Genomic DNA, 27,714 nt, shown 5'->3' with positions numbered 1-27,714 from the left:
TGTTTGGTTAGGGTAGAAACTGATAGAAATCATTTTATTGGGATAAATAGCAGGAATGTCCCTTTCTTTTATGTTTCTTCCGTTCTCGTTGGCACAGTTCAGCGATCTGTCCGAGTCACCGGGCTGACTCAGTGAGTTGGCGACTGGCCTATCGAAATTTCTGCATTCTATTAAGTTTTTTTTTTTTTTTTTTTTTTTTGAAATATAAAAATGGCCTCTCACTGTTCATTACTCTTACTTGTCAAAAGGTTTTCAGGCAATACGGAGGAGAGAATTCATTGAAAAGGAAAGCAAATCTTTCTTGTAGTAAAATGACAATCATGCCCTTCTCATCTTTTGTAATGGACAGATGCCACCTTGTCTTTCACTTCTTACCGGTTTTTCTCTTATTCTTCCTCAATTTCCCGCCATCCATGGCTTTAACGGTCGAAACACAATCTCTCCTTCAATTCAAAAACCAACTGAAAGACCCCTTAAATTCTCTGGCAACTTGGAAAGAATCTGACTCTCCCTGCAATTTCACTGGGGTTTCTTGCGATCCGGTATCCGGCCGAGTCACAGGTATCTCCTTCGAGAACAAATCGCTTTCCGGCGAAATATCTCCAGCCATCTCTGCCCTCCAAAGTCTGAATTCCCTTGTTCTTCCATCGAATTCGATTTCTGGTGAACTTCCTTTTGAGTTGATTAACTGCACCAATCTTCGAGTTCTCAATCTCACAGGAAATAATCTGAAGGGTACCCCACCAGATCTTTCAGCATTGAGAAGCTTGGAGATTCTTGATTTGTCTTTTAACTATTTTTCTGGTGGATTCCCAAATTGGGTTGGGAAATTAACCAACTTGGTTTCGCTGGGCCTTGGTCAGAATGACTTCGATGAGGGTGAAATTCCTGAGAGTTTGGGAAATTTGAAGCACTTGACATGGCTTTATTTGGCTGGGGTTAATTTGAGGGGGGTGATTCCACAGTCCATTTTTGGACTTAAAGCCCTTGAAACATTAGATTTGTCAACCAACAGTCTCTCAGGTGAGATCCCAACAGCGATTTCAAATTTGCAGCGTCTCAACAAGATCGAGCTCTTTATGAACAATTTCACTGGAGATATCCCACCTGAGCTTGCAAAGCTCACACTTCTGCGTGAATTCGACATTTCTAAGAACCAGATGTCTGGAGAAGTTCCTGCTGAGATCGGTAATCTGAAGAATTTGGTGGTCTTCCAATTGTATGAAAACTATTTCACAGGAGAACTCCCTTCTGGGTTTGGGGATTTGCAGCATCTGGAGGCCTTTTCTATCTACAGAAACAACTTTTCGGGAGTATTTCCAGTAAACTTTGGCCGGTTCTCTCCGCTGAAAAGCATAGACATATCTGAGAACAAGTTTTCTGGTCAGTTCCCCACATTCTTGTGTGAAAGCAAAATGTTGCAGTTCTTACTTGCTTTGGATAACAACTTCTCTGGGGATCTTCCAGAATCTTATGCTGAATGTAAGACACTGGAGAGGTTCAGGGTAAGTAAGAACCGCTTGTCTGGGATGATTGCTGATGGGATCTGGGGACTACCTTCTGCAAAAATCATAGATTTTGGAGATAATGACTTCAGAGGAGGAATATCTTCGGACATAGGGATTTCTGCAAGTTTGAATCAGCTACTCTTACAGAACAACAAGTTCTCAGGAGTGCTTCCATCAGAACTGGGCAATCTTTCCCGGTTGGAGAAATTGTCTGCAAGTTATAATAGTTTCTCTGGTGGGATACCTTCTCAAATTGGAGACCTGAAGCAACTGTCATCCTTGCATTTGGAAGAGAACTCATTATCAGGACCAATACCATCAGAATTGGGTCAATGTACTGGATTAGTAGACTTGAATCTTGCTGGAAATTCTCTGAGTGGTAATATCCCTGAAACACTTGCTATGTTGAACTCTTTGAATTCACTGAATCTATCACAAAACAAGCTTTCAGGTTTGATTCCAGAAAATTTAGCGAAACTGAAGTTGAGTGCCATTGATTTTTCCAAAAACCACTTGTCAGGAAGAGTTCCTTCTGACCTTCTCGTGATGGGTGGCGACCAGGCATTTTTAGAGAACTTGAATCTCTGTATTGATAAAAAATTGGGAGATGAGATGAGATCTTTAATCAGTGTTTGTAGTGGAAACCGACGCAGTAACAAAATTGCTGCAAATAAATTGGCATTGTTATGCATAATGTCATCAGCCCTGGTTGTTATTTTTGCTGGCATTTTCCTTGTGAACTACAGGAAGCATGAGTCTTATTTGGAAAATCTTGAAAAGGGGCAGGAGAAAGATCCAAACTGGAAACTTGAGTCCTTTCATCCAACACAATTAAATGCAGATGAAATATGTAGTTTGGAGGAGGAGAATTTGATTGGAATTGGAAGCACAGGAAGAGTCTATCGATTGGATTTGAAGAAGAATAGAGGGACATTTGCTGTAAAGCAACTGTGGAAGGGAAAACAAGTGAAGGTGCTAAAAGCAGAAATGGAGATTTTGGGTAAGATCAGACATAAAAATATACTGAAGCTATATGCGTGCTTGATGCGAGGGGGATCAAGCTATCTGGTTTATGAGTACATGGAGAATGGGAACCTGTTTCAAGCTCTTCACAGACAAATCAAGTGTGGGAATCCAGAATTAAACTGGGATCGACGGTATAGAATTGCTTTGGGAGCTGCAAAGGGTATTTCTTATCTTCACCATGATTGCTCACCACCCATTACCCATAGAGACATTAAATCAGCAAACATTTTACTTGCTGAGGATTATGAGCCAAAAATTGCTGATTTTGGGATTGCAAAGGTTGTAGAAGAGTCTGGGATGGATTCAAGCTGTTTTGCTGGCACTCATGGTTATATTGCTCCTGGTGAGTTCCAAAACTGCTTTATTTCGGAATGTCCTCAATATCTCTGTTTCGAATGCATTTTATGAAATTTGCCTTCCTTCCATAAGAATAATACCACTATTTACTAATTGCTAGAATATGGAAAAGAATTGGGTGTCACACCCTCACTCTGTATAATCCTTGTATTTCTATTGATAATTTCAACAGTTGCATGCGACAGTTTAACAAGAGCTCAAGCTCACAAGAGAAATTGTATACAACAAGAGGATAAGAAAACAACAACAAACTAAGAACAGTTTTATCTAATGCTAGCAGCTCCTTGTTGAGAGGTGCATTGCATCATCAATTAAGGGTGCTGAAGGCTCAAGCTTCACCATGATTAAAATTTACTTGAATTAGCCAGTTTATTGAGGGAATCTAGGCATAATAATTGATTGTGGTATTCTGAAAAATCATACTCCCAAGTTTTATCTCTTTTGAATTTTGTTAACCATTGAGGAGCAAGGTGTGTCTGGTTCCCCTGTCTTTAATAATAAAGATCCAGAAGTAGATTGTAAGTAAGTTGATTGTTTAATTTCTTGCCAAGTCCATATATTCCTACTGATCTAGGAATATCTACTAACCTTTTTTTGTTTTCTCTCAACTTTCCTTTCAGAACTAGCATATTCTCTCAAGGTTACTGAAAAGAGTGATGTATATAGTTTCGGTGTTGTCCTGCTAGAATTAGTGACTGGTAGAAGTCCAATTGAAGCTGAGTATGGAGAAGGGAAAGATATCGTTTATTGGGTCTCAAGTCATCTCAATGGCCGGGAAGACGTCCTTGAAGTTCTTGATCGAAGGGTGATAGATTCTGCTAAAGCTGATATGATGAAGGTTTTGAGTATTGCTATCCTCTGTACTACTAAACTTCCTTCACTGCGTCCAACTATGAGAGACGTGGTTAAGATGCTTCTCGATGCTGATCCCTGTGCTATTAGTCCTGGAAATAAGACTCCTATCAGGTATTGATAGACTGCTTTGTAGGTTTTCCTGGTTTATTATATTTGGTTTTTGATTGAAATGCTTATGCTGAGTGGCTTGATGCATCTATATTTAAATTTCACTCAAGCATTTCATTTTGTTATGTATACTTAGAGGTAGTTTCCAAGTGATAAGCAGATAGATCAGTAGATAAAATTAGTGTTAACATTAGTAGTCCAATATTTTTCCTTTCATGGACAAAGTGAAGCTAATGATATTTTCTGTAATTGGAGTAAGCAACTAAGCATGGACTTCTTGTGTATTTACATGTTTCGATTACAGCACATTTTGCTGTCCAAGTCTTCTTCGGGTGAACTTGAGTCAAGTTTGTTCCAAGTGACTATCATTGCCTTTTTCTTGTATTTTTATCTGCTCTATTACCTGCCCGCTCCATTTCCCCAAGTTCCTCTAATAGAGAAGAGGGGGGGGGGGACCCCAGCGGGACAGTGTGTTCGGGCATGCGTAGGGTGGAAATCCATCTATATTTAAATTTCACTCAAGCATTTCATTTTGTTATGTATACTTAGAGGTAGTTTCCAAGTGACCAGCAGATAGATCAGCAGATAAAATTAGTGTTAACATTAGTAGTCTAATATTTTTCCTTTCATGGACAAAGTGAAGTTAATGATATTTTCTGTAATTGGACTAAGCAACTAAGCATGGATTTCTTGTGTATTTATATGTTTCGATTACAGCACTTTTCGCTGTCCGAGTCTTCTTTGGGTGAACTTGAGTCAAGTTTGTTCCAAGTGACTATCATTGCCTTTTTCTTGTATTTTTATCTGCTCTATTACCTGCCTGCTTCATTTCCCCAAGTTCCTCTAATAGAGAGGGGGGGGGGGGGGAACCCCTGGGATAGTGTGTTCGGGCAGGCGTAGGGTGGTCATTTCCACCCCCCCCCCTCTATTAGAGGAACTCTGGGAAATGGAGCTGCCCAGGAAACGGAACAGATAAAGGTCCCTTTTTCTTCTTTTATATATATATATATATATATATTTATCGTTATTAGGTTTGATTGTTCCTTGTTTTATTCCCAAAAAATGAGAAGTTGTAACCTTCTTTTGATTGTCACTTGTTTTATTCCTAAAAAATTATTTAAGGTTAAAAAGGGTTTCCAGAATAATTTGAATGTGATTAACTATTAAGAGAATTATTATTATTATTGTCACAAATGTATGTTATTTTTTCAAATGTCAAAAGACATTTATTTTGCCACATGCACAGATGATATGTCCATTCTACATGGTCTAGATTAACCACATGTCGAATTTCAAACTCAAATTCAACCAAATATCTCCTTCTATATTGGCACATATCCCGTGTTTATCCATGTTTGTGTACCAGTACTCTTGACATTACCATACACCCTCCTGAATTTGAGTGGGAATCAACAGATTTAGATTAAATAACCATAAAAAAGGATGCTCATATTTATCTTGTAATATTCAAAAACATCATATTTCATTGTTACATGAATAACTACCCTAAAATGTGTTATTCAAAAATGATCTAAAAATGAAAAATGGATCGAGTTTCCCTCCACCCATGGTGCATTCACTACAGGGTGGGAGAGGGCGGGAAACGATATCTGGAGGGTAGTTTGAAACCTACTAAAACCCTACAAGGGGTTTGTGAACCGGATCCACATCCTCTACTTCCATGGGCTGTACTTCCATCCTACTTCCACCACTTCTCAGTGCGCCACCTGTTCTTTATGAGCATCCAACGGCCTGTATTGTATTAATTCAAATTTTTTTGAAAATCTGATGAGACCCTCTTTGAAGTGGTTTAAACCCCTAAACCAAACCTACTAACCGAACCAAATTTCACTCAAACCAAACCCACTTCTAATCGAACCATTTTCACCCAAACTAAACCAATCTCCGTTTCACTCATCCCCATTTCATTTGAACGAAAAGCCCTAAAAGTTGCAGAACCTCTCCATCGCTCAATGTTGTTCATATGCATCTTGTCTATGGCACCGTCTCAGACTATTGAAAACCCAAAGAGATGATGATGATTCAAGCTCTGTATAGCCTCTTCCATTTCTCCACAGCCTCGTTCCTTCTCCTCTTCTTCCGAAAAATCAGTGTTGTGGGTATCCCAAGTGTTGGTTAGATGTATGAATGATTTTCTTTCCAATAGCTTTTCCCAGCTTATGTAATGGCTCTTCCAATTGACCACTTCATATCCAACAGATAAAATGTTCTCCTTCATACTTGACTTTAAGAGTCCTACGGCTCCATTAGCTCTAATACAACAGAACGTGCTTGCAGATATTGTGAATGGATAGCAGCTGTTCAGGACAACCCTAATCAATATGATCGAAGGATTTGGATTCACTGTTGCGGTGTCCAATTTTTTTTGTTAAAGCTCTCTGGCTACTGTTTTATAAATCTAATCTTGGTGTTCTAGTCAGCTTGTAGCTGATGAAATTCTTTTTCAAGCTCTCTGCTGTAGATCCATATCTTCAAAAGAAGCCACTAAAATTTGCTCTTGTTAGGAAATTAAAGAGCTCCATTCACTGCTGGACTCTGGGCTGTGGAGGAAGCTTAATTAACCCTGTCTACACTACACTGCAAAGAGCTTCGTCCCCTTCCCTTCCTTCTCCAACACTAAAAACCAAAAATGGGTTGTTTGATTGTCATTTTGTCAGCCACAATCAAGTGTGCTCTGTTTCTCCTCTGCACTCAATTGATATTGTGGATTTGTGGCAGTAAATTAAGTTCAAAACCACTGACTGAAAAGGAGAACTTTTCTATATGGAAAATATATATATCTTCTCTAATCCTAAGAATACTGCAATAACATCTATTGACCCTTGTCCTTCAACATAGTTTAATGGTGTATTATGGGTTTGGTTTACTTAAAATCAAAGAAAACCATTGCTCAAGTCTTGTCCACTCCAAAAGCCAAGGAAAGGAAAGAGCTGAACACTGAAGTCTTGGCAGTCTTTTCTTCTAGTACAGCAGTTGGAGAAAAAAGACATACTACAAAGACAAAGAGCTTTATACCAGCATTTTATTGTGATTCAAGTAACTTTCTTGCTATGAGCCTTACCATGTGTGATCCTCACAAGGGGATTTCAGAGTGGGCCTAGGTCATGGTAAATATTTTCAAGTATCCACCATAGCTCTCTGCAACTCAAGAGATCCTAATCTCTTTTCACAATGCCCTCTTCTCCTTCACTTCCAAATCTCCTCTTCTTACAGTGACCCTCAACAATCGACACGACTGTAAATACTGTGGTTGAAAGTAAATAAAATCTTGATTATGGGTCCACAAAGCTTGATTTATAAACACAAACGACCTTGATTAATAATCCTGAACTGACTTGTTCACCAGATAGTGGCTACGAGAACTGAATACTGGCTTGAATCTAACAAAATTTTATATGTAGATAGTAAAATAAAAAAAGAATACAAATCAGAGTCAGCAACTAACTGATCGAGCCTATGATAACTGAGTTTTCAAATAGAGCAAGGAAAGTGGGTTGTTTGATTATCATTTCAAGATCTCCACTTCTATGTTTGATATAGAATATCATTTCAAGATCTTCACTCCTGTGTTTGATACTTGCAGGGTGGTGAATGTGAAAAATGAACATTGAGAAATTCTCTCTTATTGACTTTATATTACCAATCATCATTGCTTGAGGAGGAAGAAAAAAAGATGAAAAGAAAATTCCCTCTTCAGGAATGAACATGGAAAAGCAGGGATAGAGACAGCAACCAGAGCATATTATTCCCAACATATTATTCCTAGCACTTGGAATTCCATAATTTTGACCCACCCAATTACTAATTCACTCAAGCCCCTTAATAGAACAGCAAGGATAGATACAACAAGAAGAGCATATTATTCCCAACATTTTGTTGTTTGAAATAACTAAGAAATAAAAGGGAAGTAAAAAAAAAAGGACAAAATTAAGCAGAGAATGAACAAAACCCAACTTCACAAGCTGCAATCCTTGAGACCTGATGGATTCGAACCATCATAACCTAGGAAATAATTCCTAGGTGCTCTTCCATTTTGAGCTAAGGCCTCAACCTATAAAAAAATGAAGAATTTAAAAAACTGCATAGATCTCATGCTTCCACCAGAGTCACCCTATCCTCCATCATTATAGACTAGGCTAAACCATCCTTGTCAACAAGTTAATTTTATTCTAGCCATCCCAGCTGCTTATTCAGTTTAGGCACACAACTTTTGAAATTGGTTGATAACTGAATTGATTTTAGTAGCATAATCACAATGCCACACCCTTGGCTTAGAAATACAAACTCTCCACTATTGACAACAACCTAACAGAACAGTATCCCCCAACTGTCCAAATTCAGAAGCAATTCCAACTTTTTTTTTAAGCCATTACCTATTTTGATTTATAATATCAACCCAAACACGTGCTCAATGATGTTCAAAAATCGTATGAAAATACTGCTCAAAACAGTAGCCATAAACAATTAGGGATCCGTGGCAAATAAAGGTTGTTGGCCTTTGAACTTTATTGAAGTCTTCGTTCATGAGTTCCATGAGGTATTTGACATATTAAAAAGCTCTCAAGTTGAGGGGGAGGGGGAGGGGGAGGGGGGGGGAAGTCAACAAATAAAAGAGATGACTGAAGCTCTCTTAGGATTTTCTAATTGGCATGATTAGGATTAAAAACATTGGAAAATGCTGCATCAGTGAATCAAGAATTTTTATTAACCTGTCATATGGTTAATTCAGAGCTACAGTGGTCCACCGAAACCCTAGAAAACGTTCTTCTCGATAGTCACCGTGAGAATAATTTTGGTATCCTAATTGAATCTCTTACAACAGTACCTTCGAAAACAAATGCATCTAATTAATAAAAGGCGAAAGGTTATGGCCAAAAAAATCATCTTGGGCATCAGAAGCCTAGAAATAGCAATTAAAACAGTTGTACAGAAACCAATAATCCCGTACCCTTCCCTTGAGGAATCAATAAACCAGTCAGAATATAAATTGATGAAATTTTCACTTGAAGACTATCACTGTAATCATGGAGGAGACATTTTCTAGAACAACCACGAGCATCTGATTAGAAACCCCCAAGTTTGAATGAGACTTACATTTTTTACGAGTCCAGCAGCTTGCAGCAGGAAGAAGCTGAGCTCTAAGTTTGAAGCCCGATTAGCACTGATTTTTCGGAAGAAGAGGAGAAGGGAACGAGGCTGTGGAGAAATGGAAGAGGCTCTACAGAGCTTGAATCATCATCATCTCTTTGGGTTTTCAATAGTCTGAGACGGTGCCATAGATAAGATGCATATGAACAACATTGAGCGATAGAGCGATGGAGCGATGGAGAGGTTCTGTAACTTTTAGGGCTTTTCGTTCAAATGAAATGGGGATGAGTGAAACGGAGATGGGTTTAGTTTGGGTGAAAATGGTTCGATTAGAAGTGGATTTGGTTTGAATAAAATTTGGTTCGGTTAGTGGGTTTGGTTTAAAGGTTTAAACCGTTTCAAAGAGGGTCTCATCAGATTTTAAAAAAAATTTGAATTAATATAATACAGGCCGTTAGATGCTCATAAAGACAGATGGCACACTAAGAAGTGGTGGAAGTAAGATGGAAGTACAGCCCATGGAAGTAGACGATGTGGATGGACGAAAAGTCGAAAACATAGTCAAAAAAAATTATCATTATATTTTATATTTTTTGAACACACATGTGAATAACAGGATTTTATTCTCAATTCAGAAAGAAAAATGTGTTATACCGAAATGGCAAAAAAAAATAATATATTAAGTTATTAACTTCTTTTTCACAAGAGTTTTCCCCTAGACGATCAAGGGCACCAACAGAAAGATCTTATCAAGAAAATTATAAGTAGATTAGTAGAATAGCACATTTTACTATTTTAATAGTCAGCCGTGATGAAGATTGAATGGAATCGGATCCTTTCCCCACGTGGGTATCCTTCCCCGTAGGACTGCCACCGTCCTTGAGATATAGGACGCACACACCTCATGAATGGTGTAGAGATCCATAACCACGTGGGAAGCTCATGGGACCCGGATCTGCTAGCGGGCCATTAGTCAAACTAGTTGACCCCACTTCCGACAGTGGATGTCAGGTGGGAAAGAATGAACCATTTTCTGCTACGTATAAATTCTTGCCAGTAATCTCACATTCATGGGTGTCTCTGAAAAACAAGTATAAAAACAATAAGGTGGACGGCGGCAGGGCGATGGCACTGTTTGGCTATTTTCACATTTTTAACGTTTAGGTTATGTTTGGATCTCTAGAAAAAAATTTTAAAATAAATTGAATTTGACACATAAATCAATCATTGTCTCATAATCATGATTTTTGTCTCATTATATTTTTTCTTTATTTTGCTTGGCAACCCCCTACATTATATTTAGTATGAACCTAGTAATAGTCATCAATTGGTTGGGCTGTAGCGGTCGGTGTCAATTGAGCTTTTGATTTGCTTTCATGTTTTGTACCCTAAAATGGGAAGTTAGCGACTAGGTTGTTTCGACATTGCAACAAAGTGAAGGAAATCCTCAATGACACAAAGGGTTTGTTTAAAACTCTTTGTATTTTACTCCTCATTTTCCTTAATGTGTTGGCTAAATATGTATTTATAAACAAAGAGCATATGATGCTCTCAGACAATATTGTACATTCTCTATCCTTTCTAACTTAATATATTTCAGCTTTTCTCATAAAAATAAAAACTCAATGTATTTTTCAATCTTATCATTTTCCTCGATATTTATTCGAATAATAATCTGACCAAGAATCTAATCGTTTATTTTGTGTTTCATATTAATTTTGAAATCACTCACGATATCGGTAGTTTTTCTATAAGAGAACTATCCACAAAGTCGTCAGGTAAGACCATGTATTCCTTAGCCAATTTAGCTACCATGATTTAGAAGTCATCAACTTGTGTAGAAACCTTTTTGTCATCTTTCATGAAAAAATTTCAAGGAAATTGGCTACAAACATATGTCTTACTTCTAACATTATCTAAGGAATGCTTCTTTTCTAGTGCATTCCAATTAGAGTATGCATATTCATATGGAGAATAGACATTATACAACTCATTGGATAAGAAGTTCAACATTTTGTTTTTTGGATTAATAATTTGCTCGTATTCATTCTTCCCTTTTAGCATCAAGAGAGAGATTCATTGCTCTCAACTTTTAGCAGCAACATAGCAAGATTTTATGCTCTCAAGTCTACAGTCATAAGAATTGTTGCAAATAAAACAATAAAAATAATGAGACATAGACTTGTTTTTTACCATATGGCTACTAATTGAAATTACTGCAATGTAGTAATTCTTCATTGAACAATCTTGAACACGTCTACGACAACAAGCAACTTGTCATTGTTCAGAGAAAAACATCTGAGCTTAATCGTGCCACTGTCACTCTCCTAATTAAGATTGTAGGTGTCCCATATGGTGCAATTCGGATAATGTGAATTAGCCTCTAAGTCGAAGAATAATTCTCAAAATGGTAAAAATAATATGCAAAGAGAGAGAGAGAGAGAGAGAAACATCTTATCTAAAGTGTCCTGAACATCTTCTATTTATAGAATGCTTAGAACATCTTATCTTATCTTATCTCCATTCTAGTAGCTTTTGTCGATGTCTATTGCATTCTTGACAACATCAAAAAAACCTTATCCAAGGTTAATGAAGGATCTATGCCCATCTACGATAGAACCAAACCATCCGGGGACAAGAGAGCATGATGAGCCTTTCATTCATGGAAACCTACCCCTATAGTTCTCATTATACTATATGAATATTACTTTACTTTCTTCCATAACCAATGTGGGATTAAAGATTTTCTATTATTTTGTTATACTAGAAGCATCAAAAAGGTCCTAAAGTAGAAAACTTGAGGAAGACAAATTAAACTAACAAAACCTATTGAAATAAGTATTTTCAAACTTCTTTGACTTCAAATACAATTTGAGGTTTGGTATACTAGAAAAAGGCGTCTCACTTGATATCACCATTGACCCAACAAAACTGGCCTAAATATAGATGATTAGGAAAGGATTTATTAAGATTGCATAACCATTATAAAAAAAACAATAGAATTATCATAATATTTAGGGAAAATTACATATACCTCCCTTGTACTTTGCCCTAATTACACGTTCCTCCCCTTGGTTTTCTCACCTTACATTTTAACCCCTTATGGCTGACGGTGTTAGAGTGTTGTTAATTAATGGTTTGAAAAGACAATATTACCCTTGTTCTAAAACACCACAAGTAGAATTACAATGATACCCTTTTCATCATCTTCAACCTTAAAACACCCATTTCTTTCCTCCTCCACCGCAGCCACCACCAGCACCACCATTGCCATCACTACAGCCACTGCCTCCTCCAACGCCACCACTGCCGCTGCCTCCTCCTCCTCCTCCTCGGACTCTTATTCCCTAAAACTTTAAATTCACACACTAAATGTTGACCCCTCTATTTGCAGATTATGTTTCAATTAAATGTTAGTAAATTACAATCAGAAAAAGCTTAAGGGGTGAAATAGAAGAATCAAACTTGGATTTGATAATAGATCGAGTGGAAGATTGATTGTTCACCTTGGTATATACCAACCAGGTGGGAGATCGAAAACCATAGAAAACCCTAAACACCAAAACCCCCAACCCCAAAACCCATCCAGAAAAAAGAAAAAGAATGAGGATAGCTCCTATCGTTTCTGCTCTGTTATTAGCTCTTTTGAACCGCCTTGCTCCTCCTTTGTCGGAGCTTCCATGGCAGGTTGTGCCCTCGCCGATGAAGCTGGAGGTTCTGATCTCCACCCCCAAAAAAGAGAAAAAGAAGCAAAAGGGCATAGCTAGCTATAGCTCACCTGGAGTTCCTGGAAGATTCCTCTTCTTCTTCACCACTGACACAAGAGCTGGGTTGGGAGGAGGGTTAGGGTTTGGATTGGTTTCCTAATGAGCAAAACCTCTGAATGTAGTGGGAGATGGGTTGTTCTCCCCTTCCAATGCCCTGCTCTTGAACAAAAATGGGTACTCTATTGCCATTAAACTCTATGAGAAAACTGATCTCCGAAATTCCTCTTTCTAACTTGAATATGTGATAAAAAAAAAAATCTGTTGAATTCTATTGTTTCTGCAACTTTTATCTCTTCCATTACATCATTGGAAGATGCCAATGGGATGAAGCTTCTTAATCTTGAGATGAAACGATTCCACACAAGACAGACGTCTCCGAAGCATTCGTTGCCTCTGTTTTGGACCCCTGAATCTCTTAAAAGTTCTAAGGCTCTCGGGTGAAGCTCAAAATTGGATTTTCCAAGATTTACTTGAAACCTAGTCTGATTTTTGTTTTTCTGATCAAACAAAACCCAATATCTTACAGCAGTAGCAACAACGAATAGACCATATTCGTCTTCAAATCCATTTTTGTATGAATTTTGGGTTTCTCGAGCTGCTTCTGTTGTTTCTTGTTCTTCTCAAAGAAAACCCAGCCAATTATAATCACACTGTGATGCAGGCTGTAATCTAACGTGACTCATCCAAGGGCGAGGTTGGAACTTAGAATTGAAAATTTTGCAAATTGGCAAAATGGGTGGTTTTCTATCACCGAATTGTAATTATGTTGTTCCCTTTTTTTCATTCAACAATGAATCCCTCCAACTGAAGCTGGAATCGTCGATGTTGGTGGAGCTACCTTGGGAGCTTGCACTGGTAGAGCTAAAACTACCGTCGGTGGTGTCATTCTTGGTGTTGCTACTGGGGATGGGGTTTTAGGCATGGTCGGTGTGGTTGCAACAGCGCGTGGTGATGAAACTAACGTGACCGGAGTAGTTGGTGGTATGGTAGTCGGCGTTGCCGTCGGGGCTTGACCGTTGACCATCGCAATGTAGAGAAGGAGGGTAAAAGGGTCATTTGACAAGGACCCAAGGCTAGTTTAGGGATTATGAAAAATCTAACTATGCCACATCAGCACCTAACAGACGGATGCTAACGGCAGGGGAGGAATTAGTAATTTTTGAAAAACTACAGGGGAATCGTATGTAAGGTAGAAAAATCAAGGGGAGGAATGTGTAATTAGGATAAAGTACAGGGGAGGTATATGTAATTTTCCCTAATATTTATCGTAAGATCAATTGATGAATTTATTCAAAACATAACTTCTTGATGACTTTTTCAATATTTATTGTTATATATCTTCTTGATGACTTTTTCAATATTTATTTTAATCCTATCATCATTGTCACCATATGACCAATCAATGCTTTAAAAATCATAGGATCAAGTCACGCAGCCAGTTCCGCTTTCAGAACGAAGCGAACAACGCTAACCTATTACGTTTTTCAGTGGCAAATTGGGCTTAGTCAAGTCGTGAGATAAGAGAGTGCACAGTAGTTATCAGAGTATCGTAATTATGCACGAGCATACATGGTAGAGTATTTGATTAAATTAAGATCCAAAATTTTGATATGTGACTAATCTAAAGCATACTCTCTCTATTCAAAGTCAAAATAGGCATATAATCAATACACAAGACAGACATGTAAGAAAGATTCTTAGCAACCATGGGTATGTATGTAGGACCCCTTTTTTTAATTACTTTAAATAGAAAAATTGTGTGTTGAGTGCATGGCACGGGCCTTCTTCTAGACTTATTTTACTTATATAAGGCATCTACCTTGCCTTACTAAGTCATAAACCTAGCTAGGAAGTCATACACGTTAATTAACATTGCCGTTGGTCAATCATAAGAAACAACCACTCTAGTACTCTACTACGGCTGAATGATCTGTGCTAACTATATACTCAATTCTCAAGTTGTTCTTCCCTTTTATTAGTAAATTTGCATTAGAAGCTATTAATAAAAGCGAATAGTTTCCTCGAATGTTTGTTGCTCCATTGTAATACGTACATTATGATTCTTTCCAAATCTCACATGGCGGAAGTCTCGTGCATTGAGTATGCCATTTTTAAGGACCAAGTTTATCTTTCAATTCCTTCACTATAGGAATTGGTAGCATTGAATGAAAAAGGGAGAGTAGTTACAGCCTCACCTCATCAACAGGGATGCGAATGCAATGATTAAGGGTGTCAATCGATTTGGTGTTGGTAATTCGATTCGGTTCAAAAAGTAAAATGCAGAAATCAAAATCGAATCAATCTGAGAATAAGAAAGTATCTCTAAATCCAAAATCGAATCAATTTGTTCAATTTGATTTTCAAAATAATAAAAGGAGGGAGAGAATAGATGTTTTTCTTGCTTTTACAATATTGAAATCATTTCAATCTACCGGACTTAGTAGTTGATAGATATATTTTATACATCAAATTATTGTTTATTCTGTTATTTTGCATTAAAAAAAATAGTTGTTTGTTATGTTTTTTCTTTAACCAAAACATTAATTGGAATTCGAATGCATCAAATAGTTGTCTAGAACCGGGTATACATGTGACACGTCCCAATGCAAAAGTCTATTTGGTTCGATGCAAAATCGACGGTTTTCAACATGAAACCAAATTGAACCGAATAAAATTCCATTTCTAAAAAACCAAAATCGAATCGAAACTATTTCGAGTTCGATCATTTTTTGTTTCAAATTAATTAATACCCTTAGCAGTGATGACCTAAGAATCCAATCACATGGTTGTTGCGTAGCGTCGAGGTCTGTCCTCAGATTCTGAATTTTAATATTTAGTGGAAAATAACACTCGGGATCTTGTGCTTACTCCTCCAAATACTTCAATCATAGGGTGTCAGTGGATATATTCTATGAAGTTCAAGTCTAATGGCTCTATAGACTGATATAAAGCTCTCTTGGTCGCTCAAGAAGATAAACAATAATATGAACTCTTGTTACGAAGATTCTAAATGCTCATGTAGTCTTAAGCTCTTAGCTCTTTTTATTATTTGTAGTCTATTTTTCAAATGAACGTTAAGAATGCTTTACTCCATGATTATTCACCCATTTTTTCTTCTCAATGGATGAAAAGAAAACCTTTACCCAAAAAAATATGAAAAAAAATCTTTCACCACAATCCAATCCAATGTTGGCAAAACCGCATTCTATGAGTGAATCATGCATCTTGCACTGGTTGAGAGGGGGAGGTACAGATACTTGCTACAAAGGGTAAGTCAAAATGGATAATTCCCTTAAAAGGAAGGATTCCCCACCACTCTTTGTGACTGAGTCTTTCATAATACTGACCAATGATAAGAGAAGAGAACCTTGAGAATTAAATAGTTACAAGAAGAGGGTTTCCATGCCATCAGGGAATCACTCATGTCACATCAATGGTGGTGTGGAACACTGAAGAATGTCAGCATGATAAAATCTATTTGGGTCTATATGGTCTCAGAAAAGGAAAGAGAAAAATAATATTTAAAATTCCATGTGAGAGTGAGAGGCTGTTTGGTAGCGTGGAAACATTTTCCCAAAATTTTCAGGTCTTCCTATTCAATCATACGCTAGTGATGATCTACACAAGAGAGAGAGAGAAGGGATTTTTTCTTAGTTTGACTCAGTTGCTCCACTATGAAGATTTCAAAAGGGCTTGGTCTTTGGTCCTCAGTCCTCAAAAAGGCCACAAACCGCGTGTTTCAAATACACATGATTCCATTTCCACGCTCTTCAAAACCATAAAACCTTTGTTTTTCAGAACTTCTTCTCTACCATTCTTATTACAACAATGAAATTGAAAGCTTCTCCCTTCTTCCCAAGCCTTACAATTCTTCCATGACTCCTCAAAACCCCTTGTCTCTTCTCCTTCTGGTGACCCTCTTATCTGTTTCTACTCTTCCACCATTATCTTCATCTTTCTCTACTGTAGCCATCTCTGAGACCTCAAATCAAACACTTATTTGTGCATTAGTTTCACAAACATACCTCAATTGTACTAGCTTGACTTCGGGAACCCAGAACCCAATTCCATCTCCAAACGCTTCGCTTACCGCAATCATAGCTGGGGACGGCTTCGTATGTTTTCTTAGATACCCATCAACGGCCTCTGTTACTGCTGTTGGTTGTTATAGATTTTCTGGTAATGGTACTGATTTAACATTAAAGAGAATCTATCGAGGAGCCATGCTCAACGATTTCGACTCTGGGAACTCTCATGTCTGTGGGATTGTCAGTGGATCAAACAGTCTCGCATGTTGGCAATGGAATGGATTCAGTTCTCCTAATGTGCAAAACATCTCCGATATCGCCGTTGGGGAAGAATTCGTCTGCATGTTACTAGAATCTGGGCAAATCAAGTGTTCCGGAGCAAACACTAATGTCGTCGGAAAGGAGCCAAAGGGGAATTATAGTGTAATCGAAGGCGGATCGCAGCAAACTTGTGCCATTTCAATGGATGGGACCATGGTGAACTGCTGGGGTCAAATTTCTAGAACCCTTACTGGAAATTTCAATTCATTGGGTTTGGGGGACAACCGTGGCTGTGCTCTTCAATCAAATGGTACAGTTTTGTGTTGGGGAGAGAACAATTTTGCTTTGCCGGAAAGCCTGCAAGGGGTCAATTTTCTATCAATTACTGGGAAGAACCGTGTTTTCTGCGGCGTTTTGATGCAGAATTATTCGTTAATCTGTTGGGGTGGGGAGAGTTTAGGTTCTGGTTCAGTGGTTTTTCAGACTGTAATGCCAGGACCTTGTCAAACACAGTGTCAATGTGGACTGTTACCTAACTATGGACAATTTTGCAGTCAAGGTTACATTTGCCTACCATGTAGAAGGGAAGACGACAGGTCTGTCTTATATCCACCCACATCAGCTCCAGCACCGGCATTACAAACTTCTCCACCTAATTCCTCGTCGAACAGTGGAAGGATAGCCTCCTGGGTTGTTGGCTCTGTAGGTTCGTTCAGTTTGATTATATTGTTTTGCTTCTTCCTCTACCGATTTTGCAAGAGACAGGTATGCAGAGTTCATGATTCAGGGCGATTGGATGGAGCGGCCGAGACAACAACAACAACACCTGAACAAGGAATACCTCAAATCCCACCTGAATTACCTGAGAATTCCTCATTTGATTTCACAGCCACACAAGGTTCTACCCGTGGACAAAAACCTCTACCCTTGCCAGCAACTCCAAAACTAGAGAAAAGGCTGAGTCATATGGTTAGTATGGGCAGTGGGCAATTGGAAGAATTCACATTAGAAGAGCTCAGAAAAGCGACTGACGATTTCTCAAATGACCATAAGATCGGCAGTGGAAGCTTTGGTTCTGTGTATCGAGCTACACTCCAAGATGGGCGTGATGTTGCAATTAAGCGAGCAGAGTTAATAGTACACGCAGGTAGCGTAAAGCGGAAAGAGGACCAAGACAATGCGTTCTTATCAGAGTTCGCAAACCTCTCTCGTCTCAACCACAAGAACCTTGTGCGGCTTTATGGGTATTGCGATGAAGCCAATGAGCGTGTGCTTGTCTATGAGTTCATGGTCAATGGAACACTCCATGATCACCTCCACAGTTTCCATGATTCACCTTTACTGTCATGGCCCGCAAGAATTAAAGTTGCCCTTGATGCAGCCAGAGGAATTGAGTACCTCCACTCTTATGCTGTTCCACAGATAATCCATCGCGATATCAAATCGTCGAACATCTTGCTTGATTCACAATGGATTGCAAAGGTTTCTGATTTTGGGCTTTCATTGATGGGTCCTGACGATGAAGAAGCACATATATCGCTTCATGCTGCAGGTACTGTGGGATACATTGATCCTGCTTACTACAAATATCAACAATTGACGAAGAAAAGTGATGTTTATAGCTTTGGAGTTGTGTTAATAGAATTGTTATCTGGGTGTAAAGCTATACACCGGAATGAAGAAACTGGGGTACCGAGGAATGTGGTGGATTACATTGTTCCATACATTGTTAGAGATGAAATACATCGAGTGCTCGATCCGAAATTGGCACCGCCAACGCCGTATGAGATCGAAGCAGTTGCGTATGTTGGGTATATCGCTGCCGACTGTGTTGGGCAGGACGGGCGAGACCGGCCGTGCATGAATGAGATTGTAAGTAGTCTTGAAAGAGCCATGGCTGCTATAACAAACCCAAATCTCTCACGGTCTTCAACAGGTTCATCCATAAGAGAAGTTGAGTAAACACGTGGGGTACCAGTTCACACGGGTGCCTTGCCATTTTTGTGTATAGATTCTTTTTTTTTTTTTAATCCAATTGAAGCCAAATATATTATTTGGTTGAATTATACCAACCACACAAAAAAAAGGAAAAAAAAAAACATTTCAGCTGATCATTCAAGTTTGTTTCTCTTTCTTGTTTTGAAGAAGTCAAAAAGAAGTTTTGAAATTGATAGAAAGATTAGGGGGATGAAAGACCAAAGAATGCATCAAACTTCTAGAGGTTTTCCATTGATTCACAAGATCTGACTTTTTTAGATAAGCATGGTCCTTGGTCCTGATGAGGCATAAAACACCCCACCTATCAGAGGCTGCCACGTGGCCGACCCGACCTCAGTCCGAGAACCGAGTTGGGCGGAGCAGGAAATTGGGCCGACCCCATATCTGATAAGTCACCTGACAAAGCCTAGTTTGAGCGAGCTGGCCGGTGGCTGAGGCCGAGATTATACGGGTCAGCCATAGACTCCTAGCCGACCTCATGGCCGAGACCGACCTCCTCCCGGGCTGACCTCCATTGCCGACCCCACGGGCCGACCTCGTAGGCCGAGCCCTCCTCCGTTGAGGCTCTCATAGCACCCCATCGGGGATCTCCGGGCCACGTCAGCACATCCCGAGCATCACGGGAAAAGGACCGAGCCACGATCCCAGCGCAACACGGAATCACACTCTACATGGACTCTTACCTTAATAAGAGTCCGACCCCGAAAATAACTCTCCACTCCGCTCTACGTGAGAGAACCTTCCGAAAGAAGGACTCCTACCATACTAGGACTCTCCCAGCCGTCTCATCTCCTCCTTACTCTATAAATACCCAGGTATGGAGCTCTATTCGACATCTTGCTTTTTACTACGCAGTTACGCTGTCGCGTTGAAGACCTGACTTGAGCATCGGAGAGTCCTGGGCCGGAGCCACACCGGCCCTCTTGCGCTCATTGCTTGGTTTTTGCAGGTTCATCCACGGGCGAACCAAGTACCGGAGGTTTTCACACGCAACAGATTTGGCGCCGTCTGTGGGAACGACATCGGCCAGCATCGTCGTTTCTGCCAATTCCCAGAACAATAATAATGGTGCATACGAGGTCAGGGCAGCATGGCTCTACTTCCCGTACGGAGGAGCCACAACCCGTTGTGCCGACGAGACGATCACCGCCCCCCGAAGCCTCTCGGCAGGGGATAAACAGAAGACCCCCTAGGGCAGGTGGTGCGTAGCCCATCACGGGCACCATTCCCCCTCCAGAGAGCGGGAATGGGGGAGGTGCACTAACCACGACCGCGGCTAGCCGGGTACAGGCCGAGCCAAGTTTGGACGGGAATGTCCTACCTGCACCACCACCCTTGCCGAAGAGTTTGGACCCAGAAGCCCCGGCAAATAATCGACAGGTTATGGATTTGCAGCTGCAGATGCTCCACACCAACGACGCTGCGCGCCTTCATGAACCAAATGGCCCGAGGCGGGCTGATGGGCCAGCCGCTGGCCGCGCCCCCTCCAGCTCCGGTTCACACTGAAAGAAACCTGCAGCAAAATGGCGGCCGGCGTAGGGCCGAGCCGAGTCGGGCTGCGTCCTCGCACCCGTCTCGTCAGAAGACTCCACCTCCGCGCCCCAGTAGAGGCGCTCGGCGGGGTGAACAAGAACACCGCCAAAGCCCGCGAACAGGGCAGGAAATTGAACCGGCCGGCTCGGTAGCGAGGAGGTCGGTATTTTCTGGACGGATCGGAGAGGACGAACCGCCGAGGAGATTCCGAGAACAAAGAAAAGACCCGGTTGAAAGGCGCGCGCCGAGACAAGGAGAAGGATCGCGTCATACTCCCCGGGGTCGGAGCTCACCTCCCCGAGAAGAGCAACAGGGGAGCCCCCGAGGGTCCAACTTCCAAGAAGAAAAAAGAACAAGGAAGGGTGGGGAGGACCGAGCTGACCAGAATGGCCGACTACAACGGGATGACCGACCCTATCGGCCCCGGGCCAAGGAGCCGGTTGGCCGAGCACCTGAAACCGAGCTGGAGAAGCGGCTACGAGACTTGGCCGAGCAGGTGGAGGGGTTGAAGAAACAGGCGACCCCGGACGCCTACTCTTTGGTCGGGCGTCACCCTTATCCTCCCGAGATCATGACCGCGCCGCTACCACATGGTTTCAAACCTCCCCCGTTCGACCGGTATGACGGGACGACCGACCCGACAGATCAGATCAACTACTTTAATGCGATGATGACCATGTACGGGGGAACTGAGATCGTTTCTTGTCGAGCCTTCCCTGCATCCCTCAAAGGCGCGGCGACCTCATGGTTTTCCTGGTTGCCGCCGAATTCCATAAGAAGCTTCGCTCAACTCTGTCGAGCCTTTGTCACGCGCTTCCAGAGTAGTATGAAACATAAGAAGACCACGGTCAACCTCCTCAGCGTGAAACAAAGGCCCGACGAGTCGATCCGAGCATTCGTCTCCCGCTTCAACAAGGAATCCTTAGATATCAAGGATTTGGATGAGGCCACGGCCCATACGGCTATGAGCAACGGATTGGCCGACATGGACCTTATCAAGGACTTGGCCCGGAAGCCGACAAGAAACCTGGCCGAGCTCTTGGAGAGGTGCAACGAGTTCGCAAATATGGCCGAGGTCCTCCAGGCCCGGAAGGGCAACGAAGGTCGTACCGACAAGAAAAGGCCGACAACAGACGACCGAAGAGAAGACAAAAGGCCAAGGACGGATCACCGAGCTGACAGGTCGGATCGAGCTCGGAGCCCCGACTACACGCCATTGAATGCATCTCGCAAGGAGATCCTGATGCAAATACAAGATGGGGGGTACATCCGCCGACCCCGACCGATGCAAGCGGGGTCATCTCGGAATCCCAACAAATATTGCCAATTCCACAAGGACATCGGTCACGACACCGAAGATTGTTATCAGCTGAAAAGAGAAATCGAAGAGCTGATAAAAGCGGGCCACTTGAAGCGATATGTCAAAGGAGGCCGAGAAGATCGTGGAGGTCGGCGGCCTGATGACCGAGATCAAAGAAGAGCCGAGCCTAGGGCCGAAAATAGGCGAGTTGAAAGAGATGATGACAAGGTCCGAGTCGAGAAGAAGGAGGACGGATCCGGGCCGAGCAATGACAAGGGAGCCCCCATATACACTATCCTCGGGGGGCCCGGGCAAGAGAGTACTCGAAAGGCTAAGGCAAACGCTCACTTCGTCGGAGTAGCCGAGATGCCCGCCAAGACACTCAAGCCGGCGGTGACGATCTCCTTCACGAAGCCGACCTCGAAGGTATAAGTTTACCTCATGACGATGCTTTAGTGGTGCAGGTAGAAATTGCGAACAGACCCGTACACCGTGTATTGGTCGATACCGGCGCATCCGTGGACCTTATGTCATTGGAAGCGTACCGACAATTGGGCTTCGGCGACGAAGCGCTTAAGCCCGAAGGAACCTCGCTTCACGGGTTCTCGGGAGCGGCCGCGACTATCAAGGGCTCGATCGATCTACTAGTCACAATTGGGCAAGCTCCATGCCAGGCGGCGATCCAAGTCAAATTCATGGTGGTACGATCGGTAGTGGCTTTCAACGCCATACTCGGCCGTCCGTCATTGACCGCCCTCCAAGCCATCATCTCCCCGACTCACTTGAAGATGAAGTTCCCCACCGAGAACGGTGTCGGCGAGGTCCGAGGCGACCAAAAGAAGGCATGAGAGTGCTACGCTACTTTCGTCAAGCAAAACAAGGGTAATGTTCGAGGAATGGCCATGTGCGTCGAACATCTCCCTGAAGATCAGCGGGATGAGCTTATCGAGAGAAGAGGGCGACCCGTGGAAGACCTGACCCCACTTCATCTCAGCGAAGATGACCCAGCCAAGGTGGTCCAGCTCGGATCACTACTAAATGAAGATCAAAGGAGGCGGCTCGGAGTTTTCTTAAAAGCGAACGCCGATGTCTTCGCCTGGTCGGCCGCTGACATGTCGGGCATACCCAGACATATAGCTGAGCACCGACTCCATGTGGATCCGGGTCGGAAACCAATCCGGCAGAAGAGAAGGAACTACGCACTTGATCGGCAAACTGCAATCAAAGAAGAGGTGGAGAAGCTTCGCCGATCAGGATTCATCCGAGAAGAGAAATTCCCGACCTGGTTGGCTAACTCGTCATGGTCCCTAAACCGAACGGGAAGTGGAGAATGTGTGTCGACTACACCGACCTCAACAAGGCCTGCCCAAAAGATGAGTACCACTACCTCGGATCGACCTCTTGATCGGCGCCACGGCAGGTCACGAGATGCTGAGTTTCATGGATGCGTATTCCGGCTACAACCAAATCATGATGCATGAGGAGGACGAGTCGTACACGGCCTTCCGAATTGACCAAGAGAATTTCTGCTACAAGGTCATGCCGTTCGGATTGAAGAACGCCGGAGCGACATACCAGCGCCTCGTGAACTATATATTCCGCGAGCAGATCGGAAAGAACATGGAAGTCTACGTGGACGACATGTTGGTGAAAAGTTTGAAGGCCGAGCACCACTTGGCCGACCTGGAAGAAGCCTTCGGCGTATTGAGGAAGAACCAGATGAAGCTGAATCCCGCCAAGTGTGCATTCGGCGTAACCTCGGGAAAGTTCCTCGGCTTCATGGTCTCTGTCGAGGCATCGAAGCCAATCCGGCAAAAATCGAGCCATCCAAGAGATGAGTCCTCCAAGGACGATCCGAGAAGTACAAAGGCTAAACGGACGTGTGGCGGCGTTGGCGCGATTCATGTAGAGATCGGGCGACAAGTGCCTACCGTTCTTTAAGGCCCTAAAGAATATCCGGAACCCAAAAGATTTTATCTGTCATCCGAATGCCAAGAAGCTTTTGAAGAGTCAAGAAATATTTGGAGAACCCGCCTCTTCTCAGCCGACTGAACCAAAAGAGGAGCTTCAAGTCTACTTAGCCGCCACTCCCGTAGCGGTCAGTGCGGTGTTGATCAGGGAAGAGAGTCGAACTCAAAGGCTGATATACTATATCAGCCACGTTCTTGTTGATGCAGAGACAAGGTACTCCGGGTTCGAGAAAGTAGCATTCGCCCTAATCACGGCTGCAAGGAAACTAAGGCCGTACTTCCAAGCTCATCCGATCGTGGTACTGACCGACCAGCCACTCAAAAAGATATTACACAAACCCGACGTTTCGGGACGGCTGATTTCCTGGGCAGTTGAGCTAAGTGAATACGATATAAGCTATCGACCGAGGACGGCGATAAAAGGACAAGCCCTGGCTGACTTCATCGTCGAATGCACTGGGCCCGAACATGAGGTTGGAGAAGAAAAGACAGTCGAGGAGGTCGGGGCTACGGCCGACCCGATTTGGACCATGAATGTTGACGGCTCAAGCAATTCTGGAGGAAGCGGGGCCGGCCTAATACTTGTAAGCCCCGAAGGCTTTCTGGTCCAATATGCCCTAAGGTTCAAGTTTCCCGCCTCAAACAATGAGGCTGAGTATGAAGCCCTTCTAGCTGGACTTCGAGTCAGCAAAGCTATGGGCATAAAGCGGTTGAAGGTGCGAGGAGACTCCCAACTCGTGGTCAACCAGGTCAACAGAGACTACGAGGCAAAAGACGAAAGGATGATAGCATACCTGGGTCGAGCCCGAGATCTGATCTCCGAGCTCGAACACTTTGAGATGACTCGAATACCGAGAAAAGAGAATGCCACGGCGGACTCCTTATCTAGGTTGGCCGAGGCCGACCTCCAATATCTGAGCCGGTCAGTATACATAGAAATATTGGAGAAGCCATCCTTACAAGAAGAAAGCATAAAGCACATTGAAGAGGATGGGCCGACCTGGTTGGACCCCATTGTCAACTACTTGGAAAATGACCTGCTCCCGGGGAACCGAGACGAAGCAAGGAAGGTCAAGATCCGATCTTCCAAGTACTCGATGATCGACGGAGTACTCTACAAAAGGGCAATCTCGGCCCCTCTTCTCCGATGTCTGGGACCGAAGGGGGCCGAGTATGCATTAGCCGAGGTGCATGAGGGAATATGCGGGAGTCACATGGGCGGTCGAGCTCTTGCATACAAGATACTTCGGCAAGGATTCTATTGGCCAAGAATGCAAGAAGAGACCATGAAATACGTGAAGACGTGTGAGAAGTGCCAACTGTTCGCGCCAATCCCAAGCCGACCAGCAACAAAATTAACCTCAATGCTGAGCCCAATCCCATTCGCTATGTGGGGAATGGACATTCTCGGAGATTTCACCCCGGCATCGGGAAACAGAAAATACGTAGTAGTGGCGATCGATTACTTCACCAAGTGGGTCGAGGCCGAACCCCTTGCCACCATCACTGAGAAGAACATGGAAAAAATTTTTCGAGATAAGGTCATCTACCGGTTCGGGCTACCGAAAGTTCTCATCACTGATAATGGCGCGCAATTCAACAACCCGGCCTTCCGAGAATTCTGCGAGCACTTCCACATTGACTTCCGACCCATCTCGGTAGCTCATCCACAAGCAAATGGACAAGTAGAAGTGTCCAACCGAACATTACTTGCCGGCATTAAGAGGAGGTTGGATGAGGCCAAGGGGAGATGGGTGGAAGAACTCCCAAGCGTCCTATGGGCATATCGGACGACTGTAAGAACTCCAACCGGGGAGAGTCCATTTCGCCTCGCTTATGGGACCGAAGCCCTCGCACCGGTTGAAGTTATGGCTTCATCATACCGAGTGCTCAACTTCGATGAGAAGACCTATGAAGATGGGCTGAGAGCCAATCTGGACTTCCTCGATGAAGTCCGAGAAAATGCCCTACTCCGAAACGCGGCGTACCAACAGAAGACGGCAAGCTATTATGATTCAAGAGTCAAAGAGCGGCATTTTCGTCAAGGGGACCTTGTTCTCAGAAAACTCAGCGCATCCCAGCCGAGGCAACAAGGAAAATTAGCACCAAATTGGGAAGGCCCGTACATAGTCTCCAAGCAAATTCGCCCTGGCACATATCGCTTGCAGACTCCGGGGGGCAAGAAGGTACAGAGACCTTGGAACTCGGAAAATTTGAAAAAGTTTTTTCAATAATTGAGCATGCTTGTATTCGGTTTCAGTTCCGACATTTGATTCAATAAAGTCTTTTCTCCAACACTCAACGTATTGGCAAGCTCCCAAGTCAAAATCGTAAGACCGGTCCTCATAGACCAGGCCGACATCAAAGACCGACCCTCATAGGTCGACAGCCAAGTCATAAGACCGGTCCTCATAGACCAGGCTGACATCAAAGACCGACCCTCATAGGTCGGCAGCCAAGTCATAAGACCGGTCCTCCTAGACCAGGCCGACATCAAAGACCGACCCTCATAGGTCGTCAGCCAAGTCATAAGACCGGTCCTCCTAGACCAGGCCGACATAAAAAACCGACCCTCATAGGTCGGCAGCCGAGTCGTAAGACCTGTCCAAATAGACATGGCCGACCTCTCAAGGGCCGACATTCCTATTTGGCCGAGCCTAACGAAGTACAAAACCACGCTAAGGCATTAGGCTCGGCCAAGAAGGATATTCGGCCACGCGTCCGCTTATATGATAGCCTCTCCAATCGGACTGAAGGGAAAGGCGAATTAACCAACCAAAGCGAAGATCGCATTGACCGTCGACAACGTTGGGCATGGATAAAAAAGAGATGAGTTCCTAAGCTCGGTTAGTGAAACAACTCGGCAGCTTGGACACAAACAAAACAGAATACGCAAGGAAAAGAATGCTGAGGGCGCCGAGTTCAAATACTTAGACGAATTCTGACAAAAATAAGTTGTTTTATTCATTCTAAGCCGACTGATCGGCACGGTTACAAAAGGGGCAGCTCGGCCCCACACACACACCAAAAAAAAAAAAAAAAAAAAATTAAATTTTACATCTCCGCCTCCTCGGCGTGGGACTTGGAGGCACCCTCGGAGGCGTCCACGGTATTGGGCTCGGCAGCAGGGTCTTGGGGGACAGCTCCTAGAGGGAAGACGTCGGCTGGAGCAGGTGCCTCAAGGGGCTGAGCTTGGGTGACCTCGGCTCCCTCCTCATCTCCTATCTCCCCTGCAAAAGTAGTCGCATCATCGTCAAAGTGGGAGAGATTGAGTTCAGGGTACGCTGCCTTGATCTCGGCCAAAAGCTCAGCTCGGCCTGCTTCAAAACCTTCGGCGAAGGGAGGCTTCCTGATCTCATGGCAGATATCGGCGTACTCCTCCGATTGGAGATAGTCGCTGACTGCCGCGCTCCGAGCCGTGGCCAGATCTTCCTTGGCCTTCTCCTTCACCTCGGCGAGCCGAGCCTGCAGAGCCCGGACCTTCTCTCTCTGCCTGGCCACCTCGGCCTGAGAGCTCTCCACTTCGGCCTCAGCAGCGGTGAGCTTCTCTTGGGTCTCCCTACGCCTCTGAACGGCATCCTGGGCGTCCTGATAAGCCTTCTTGCACTGGCCGTCCAAGGAATAGTTCTCGGTCAGGAGCCGCTCGAAGCGGAGCATGGTCTCCACTGCTTTGGCGAACCCCTACAAAAAAGCATGAGAACAAAAAATCAGGATAAACTACACATATCAGATCATAGGCAAGAGCCGACAAGGAAACTTACCATATTGAAGTCTTGAAATAGGGTGGAGAGGAGCTCAGGGTCGGACAGCGCCTCGAGCTTCTCCTTGTCGGCTGGGAGCCGACCTGCATCCAGCCATTCCTTGGCGTGAGCGGCCGACGTCAAGGCCGAGTCC

At 43.2% G+C, this 27,714-nt stretch overlaps 1 protein-coding gene across 1 annotated transcript; it reads left to right on the top strand.

The window, feature by feature from the left end:
• The first annotated feature begins 255 nt into the window (after nucleotides 1-255).
• Nucleotides 256-19,005, top strand: LOC122668260 (receptor protein-tyrosine kinase CEPR2). The gene is made up of 4 exons (XM_043864848.1): nucleotides 256-2,877; nucleotides 3,512-3,862; nucleotides 13,541-13,711; nucleotides 16,529-19,005. Exons 1-4 carry the CDS (start codon nucleotides 312-314, stop codon nucleotides 18,979-18,981), a joined length of 5,541 nt encoding a protein of 1,846 aa, XP_043720783.1. The 5' UTR covers nucleotides 256-311; the 3' UTR covers nucleotides 18,982-19,005.
• The last annotated feature ends 8,709 nt before the right edge of the window (nucleotides 19,006-27,714 follow it).

This window comes from Telopea speciosissima, chromosome 7 (genome assembly GCF_018873765.1).
Source record: "Telopea speciosissima isolate NSW1024214 ecotype Mountain lineage chromosome 7, Tspe_v1, whole genome shotgun sequence".
NCBI lineage: Eukaryota > Viridiplantae > Streptophyta > Magnoliopsida > Proteales > Proteaceae > Telopea > Telopea speciosissima.
Note: the sequence above shows the minus strand (reverse complement) of the source record. Positions and strands in the feature narration are given on the sequence as shown.

Coding starts and splice junctions, on each gene's coding strand:
- LOC122668260 (XM_043864848.1), top strand. CDS start 312: ATGACAATCATGCCCTTCTCATCTTTTGTAATGGACAGATGCCACCTT. Junction 2,878..3,511: donor TCATGGTTATATTGCTCCTG/GTGAGTTCCAAA, acceptor CTTTCCTTTCAG/AACTAGCATATTCTCTCAAG. Junction 3,863..13,540: donor TAAGACTCCTATCAGGTATT/GATAGACTGCTT, acceptor CTCCAACTGAAG/CTGGAATCGTCGATGTTGGT.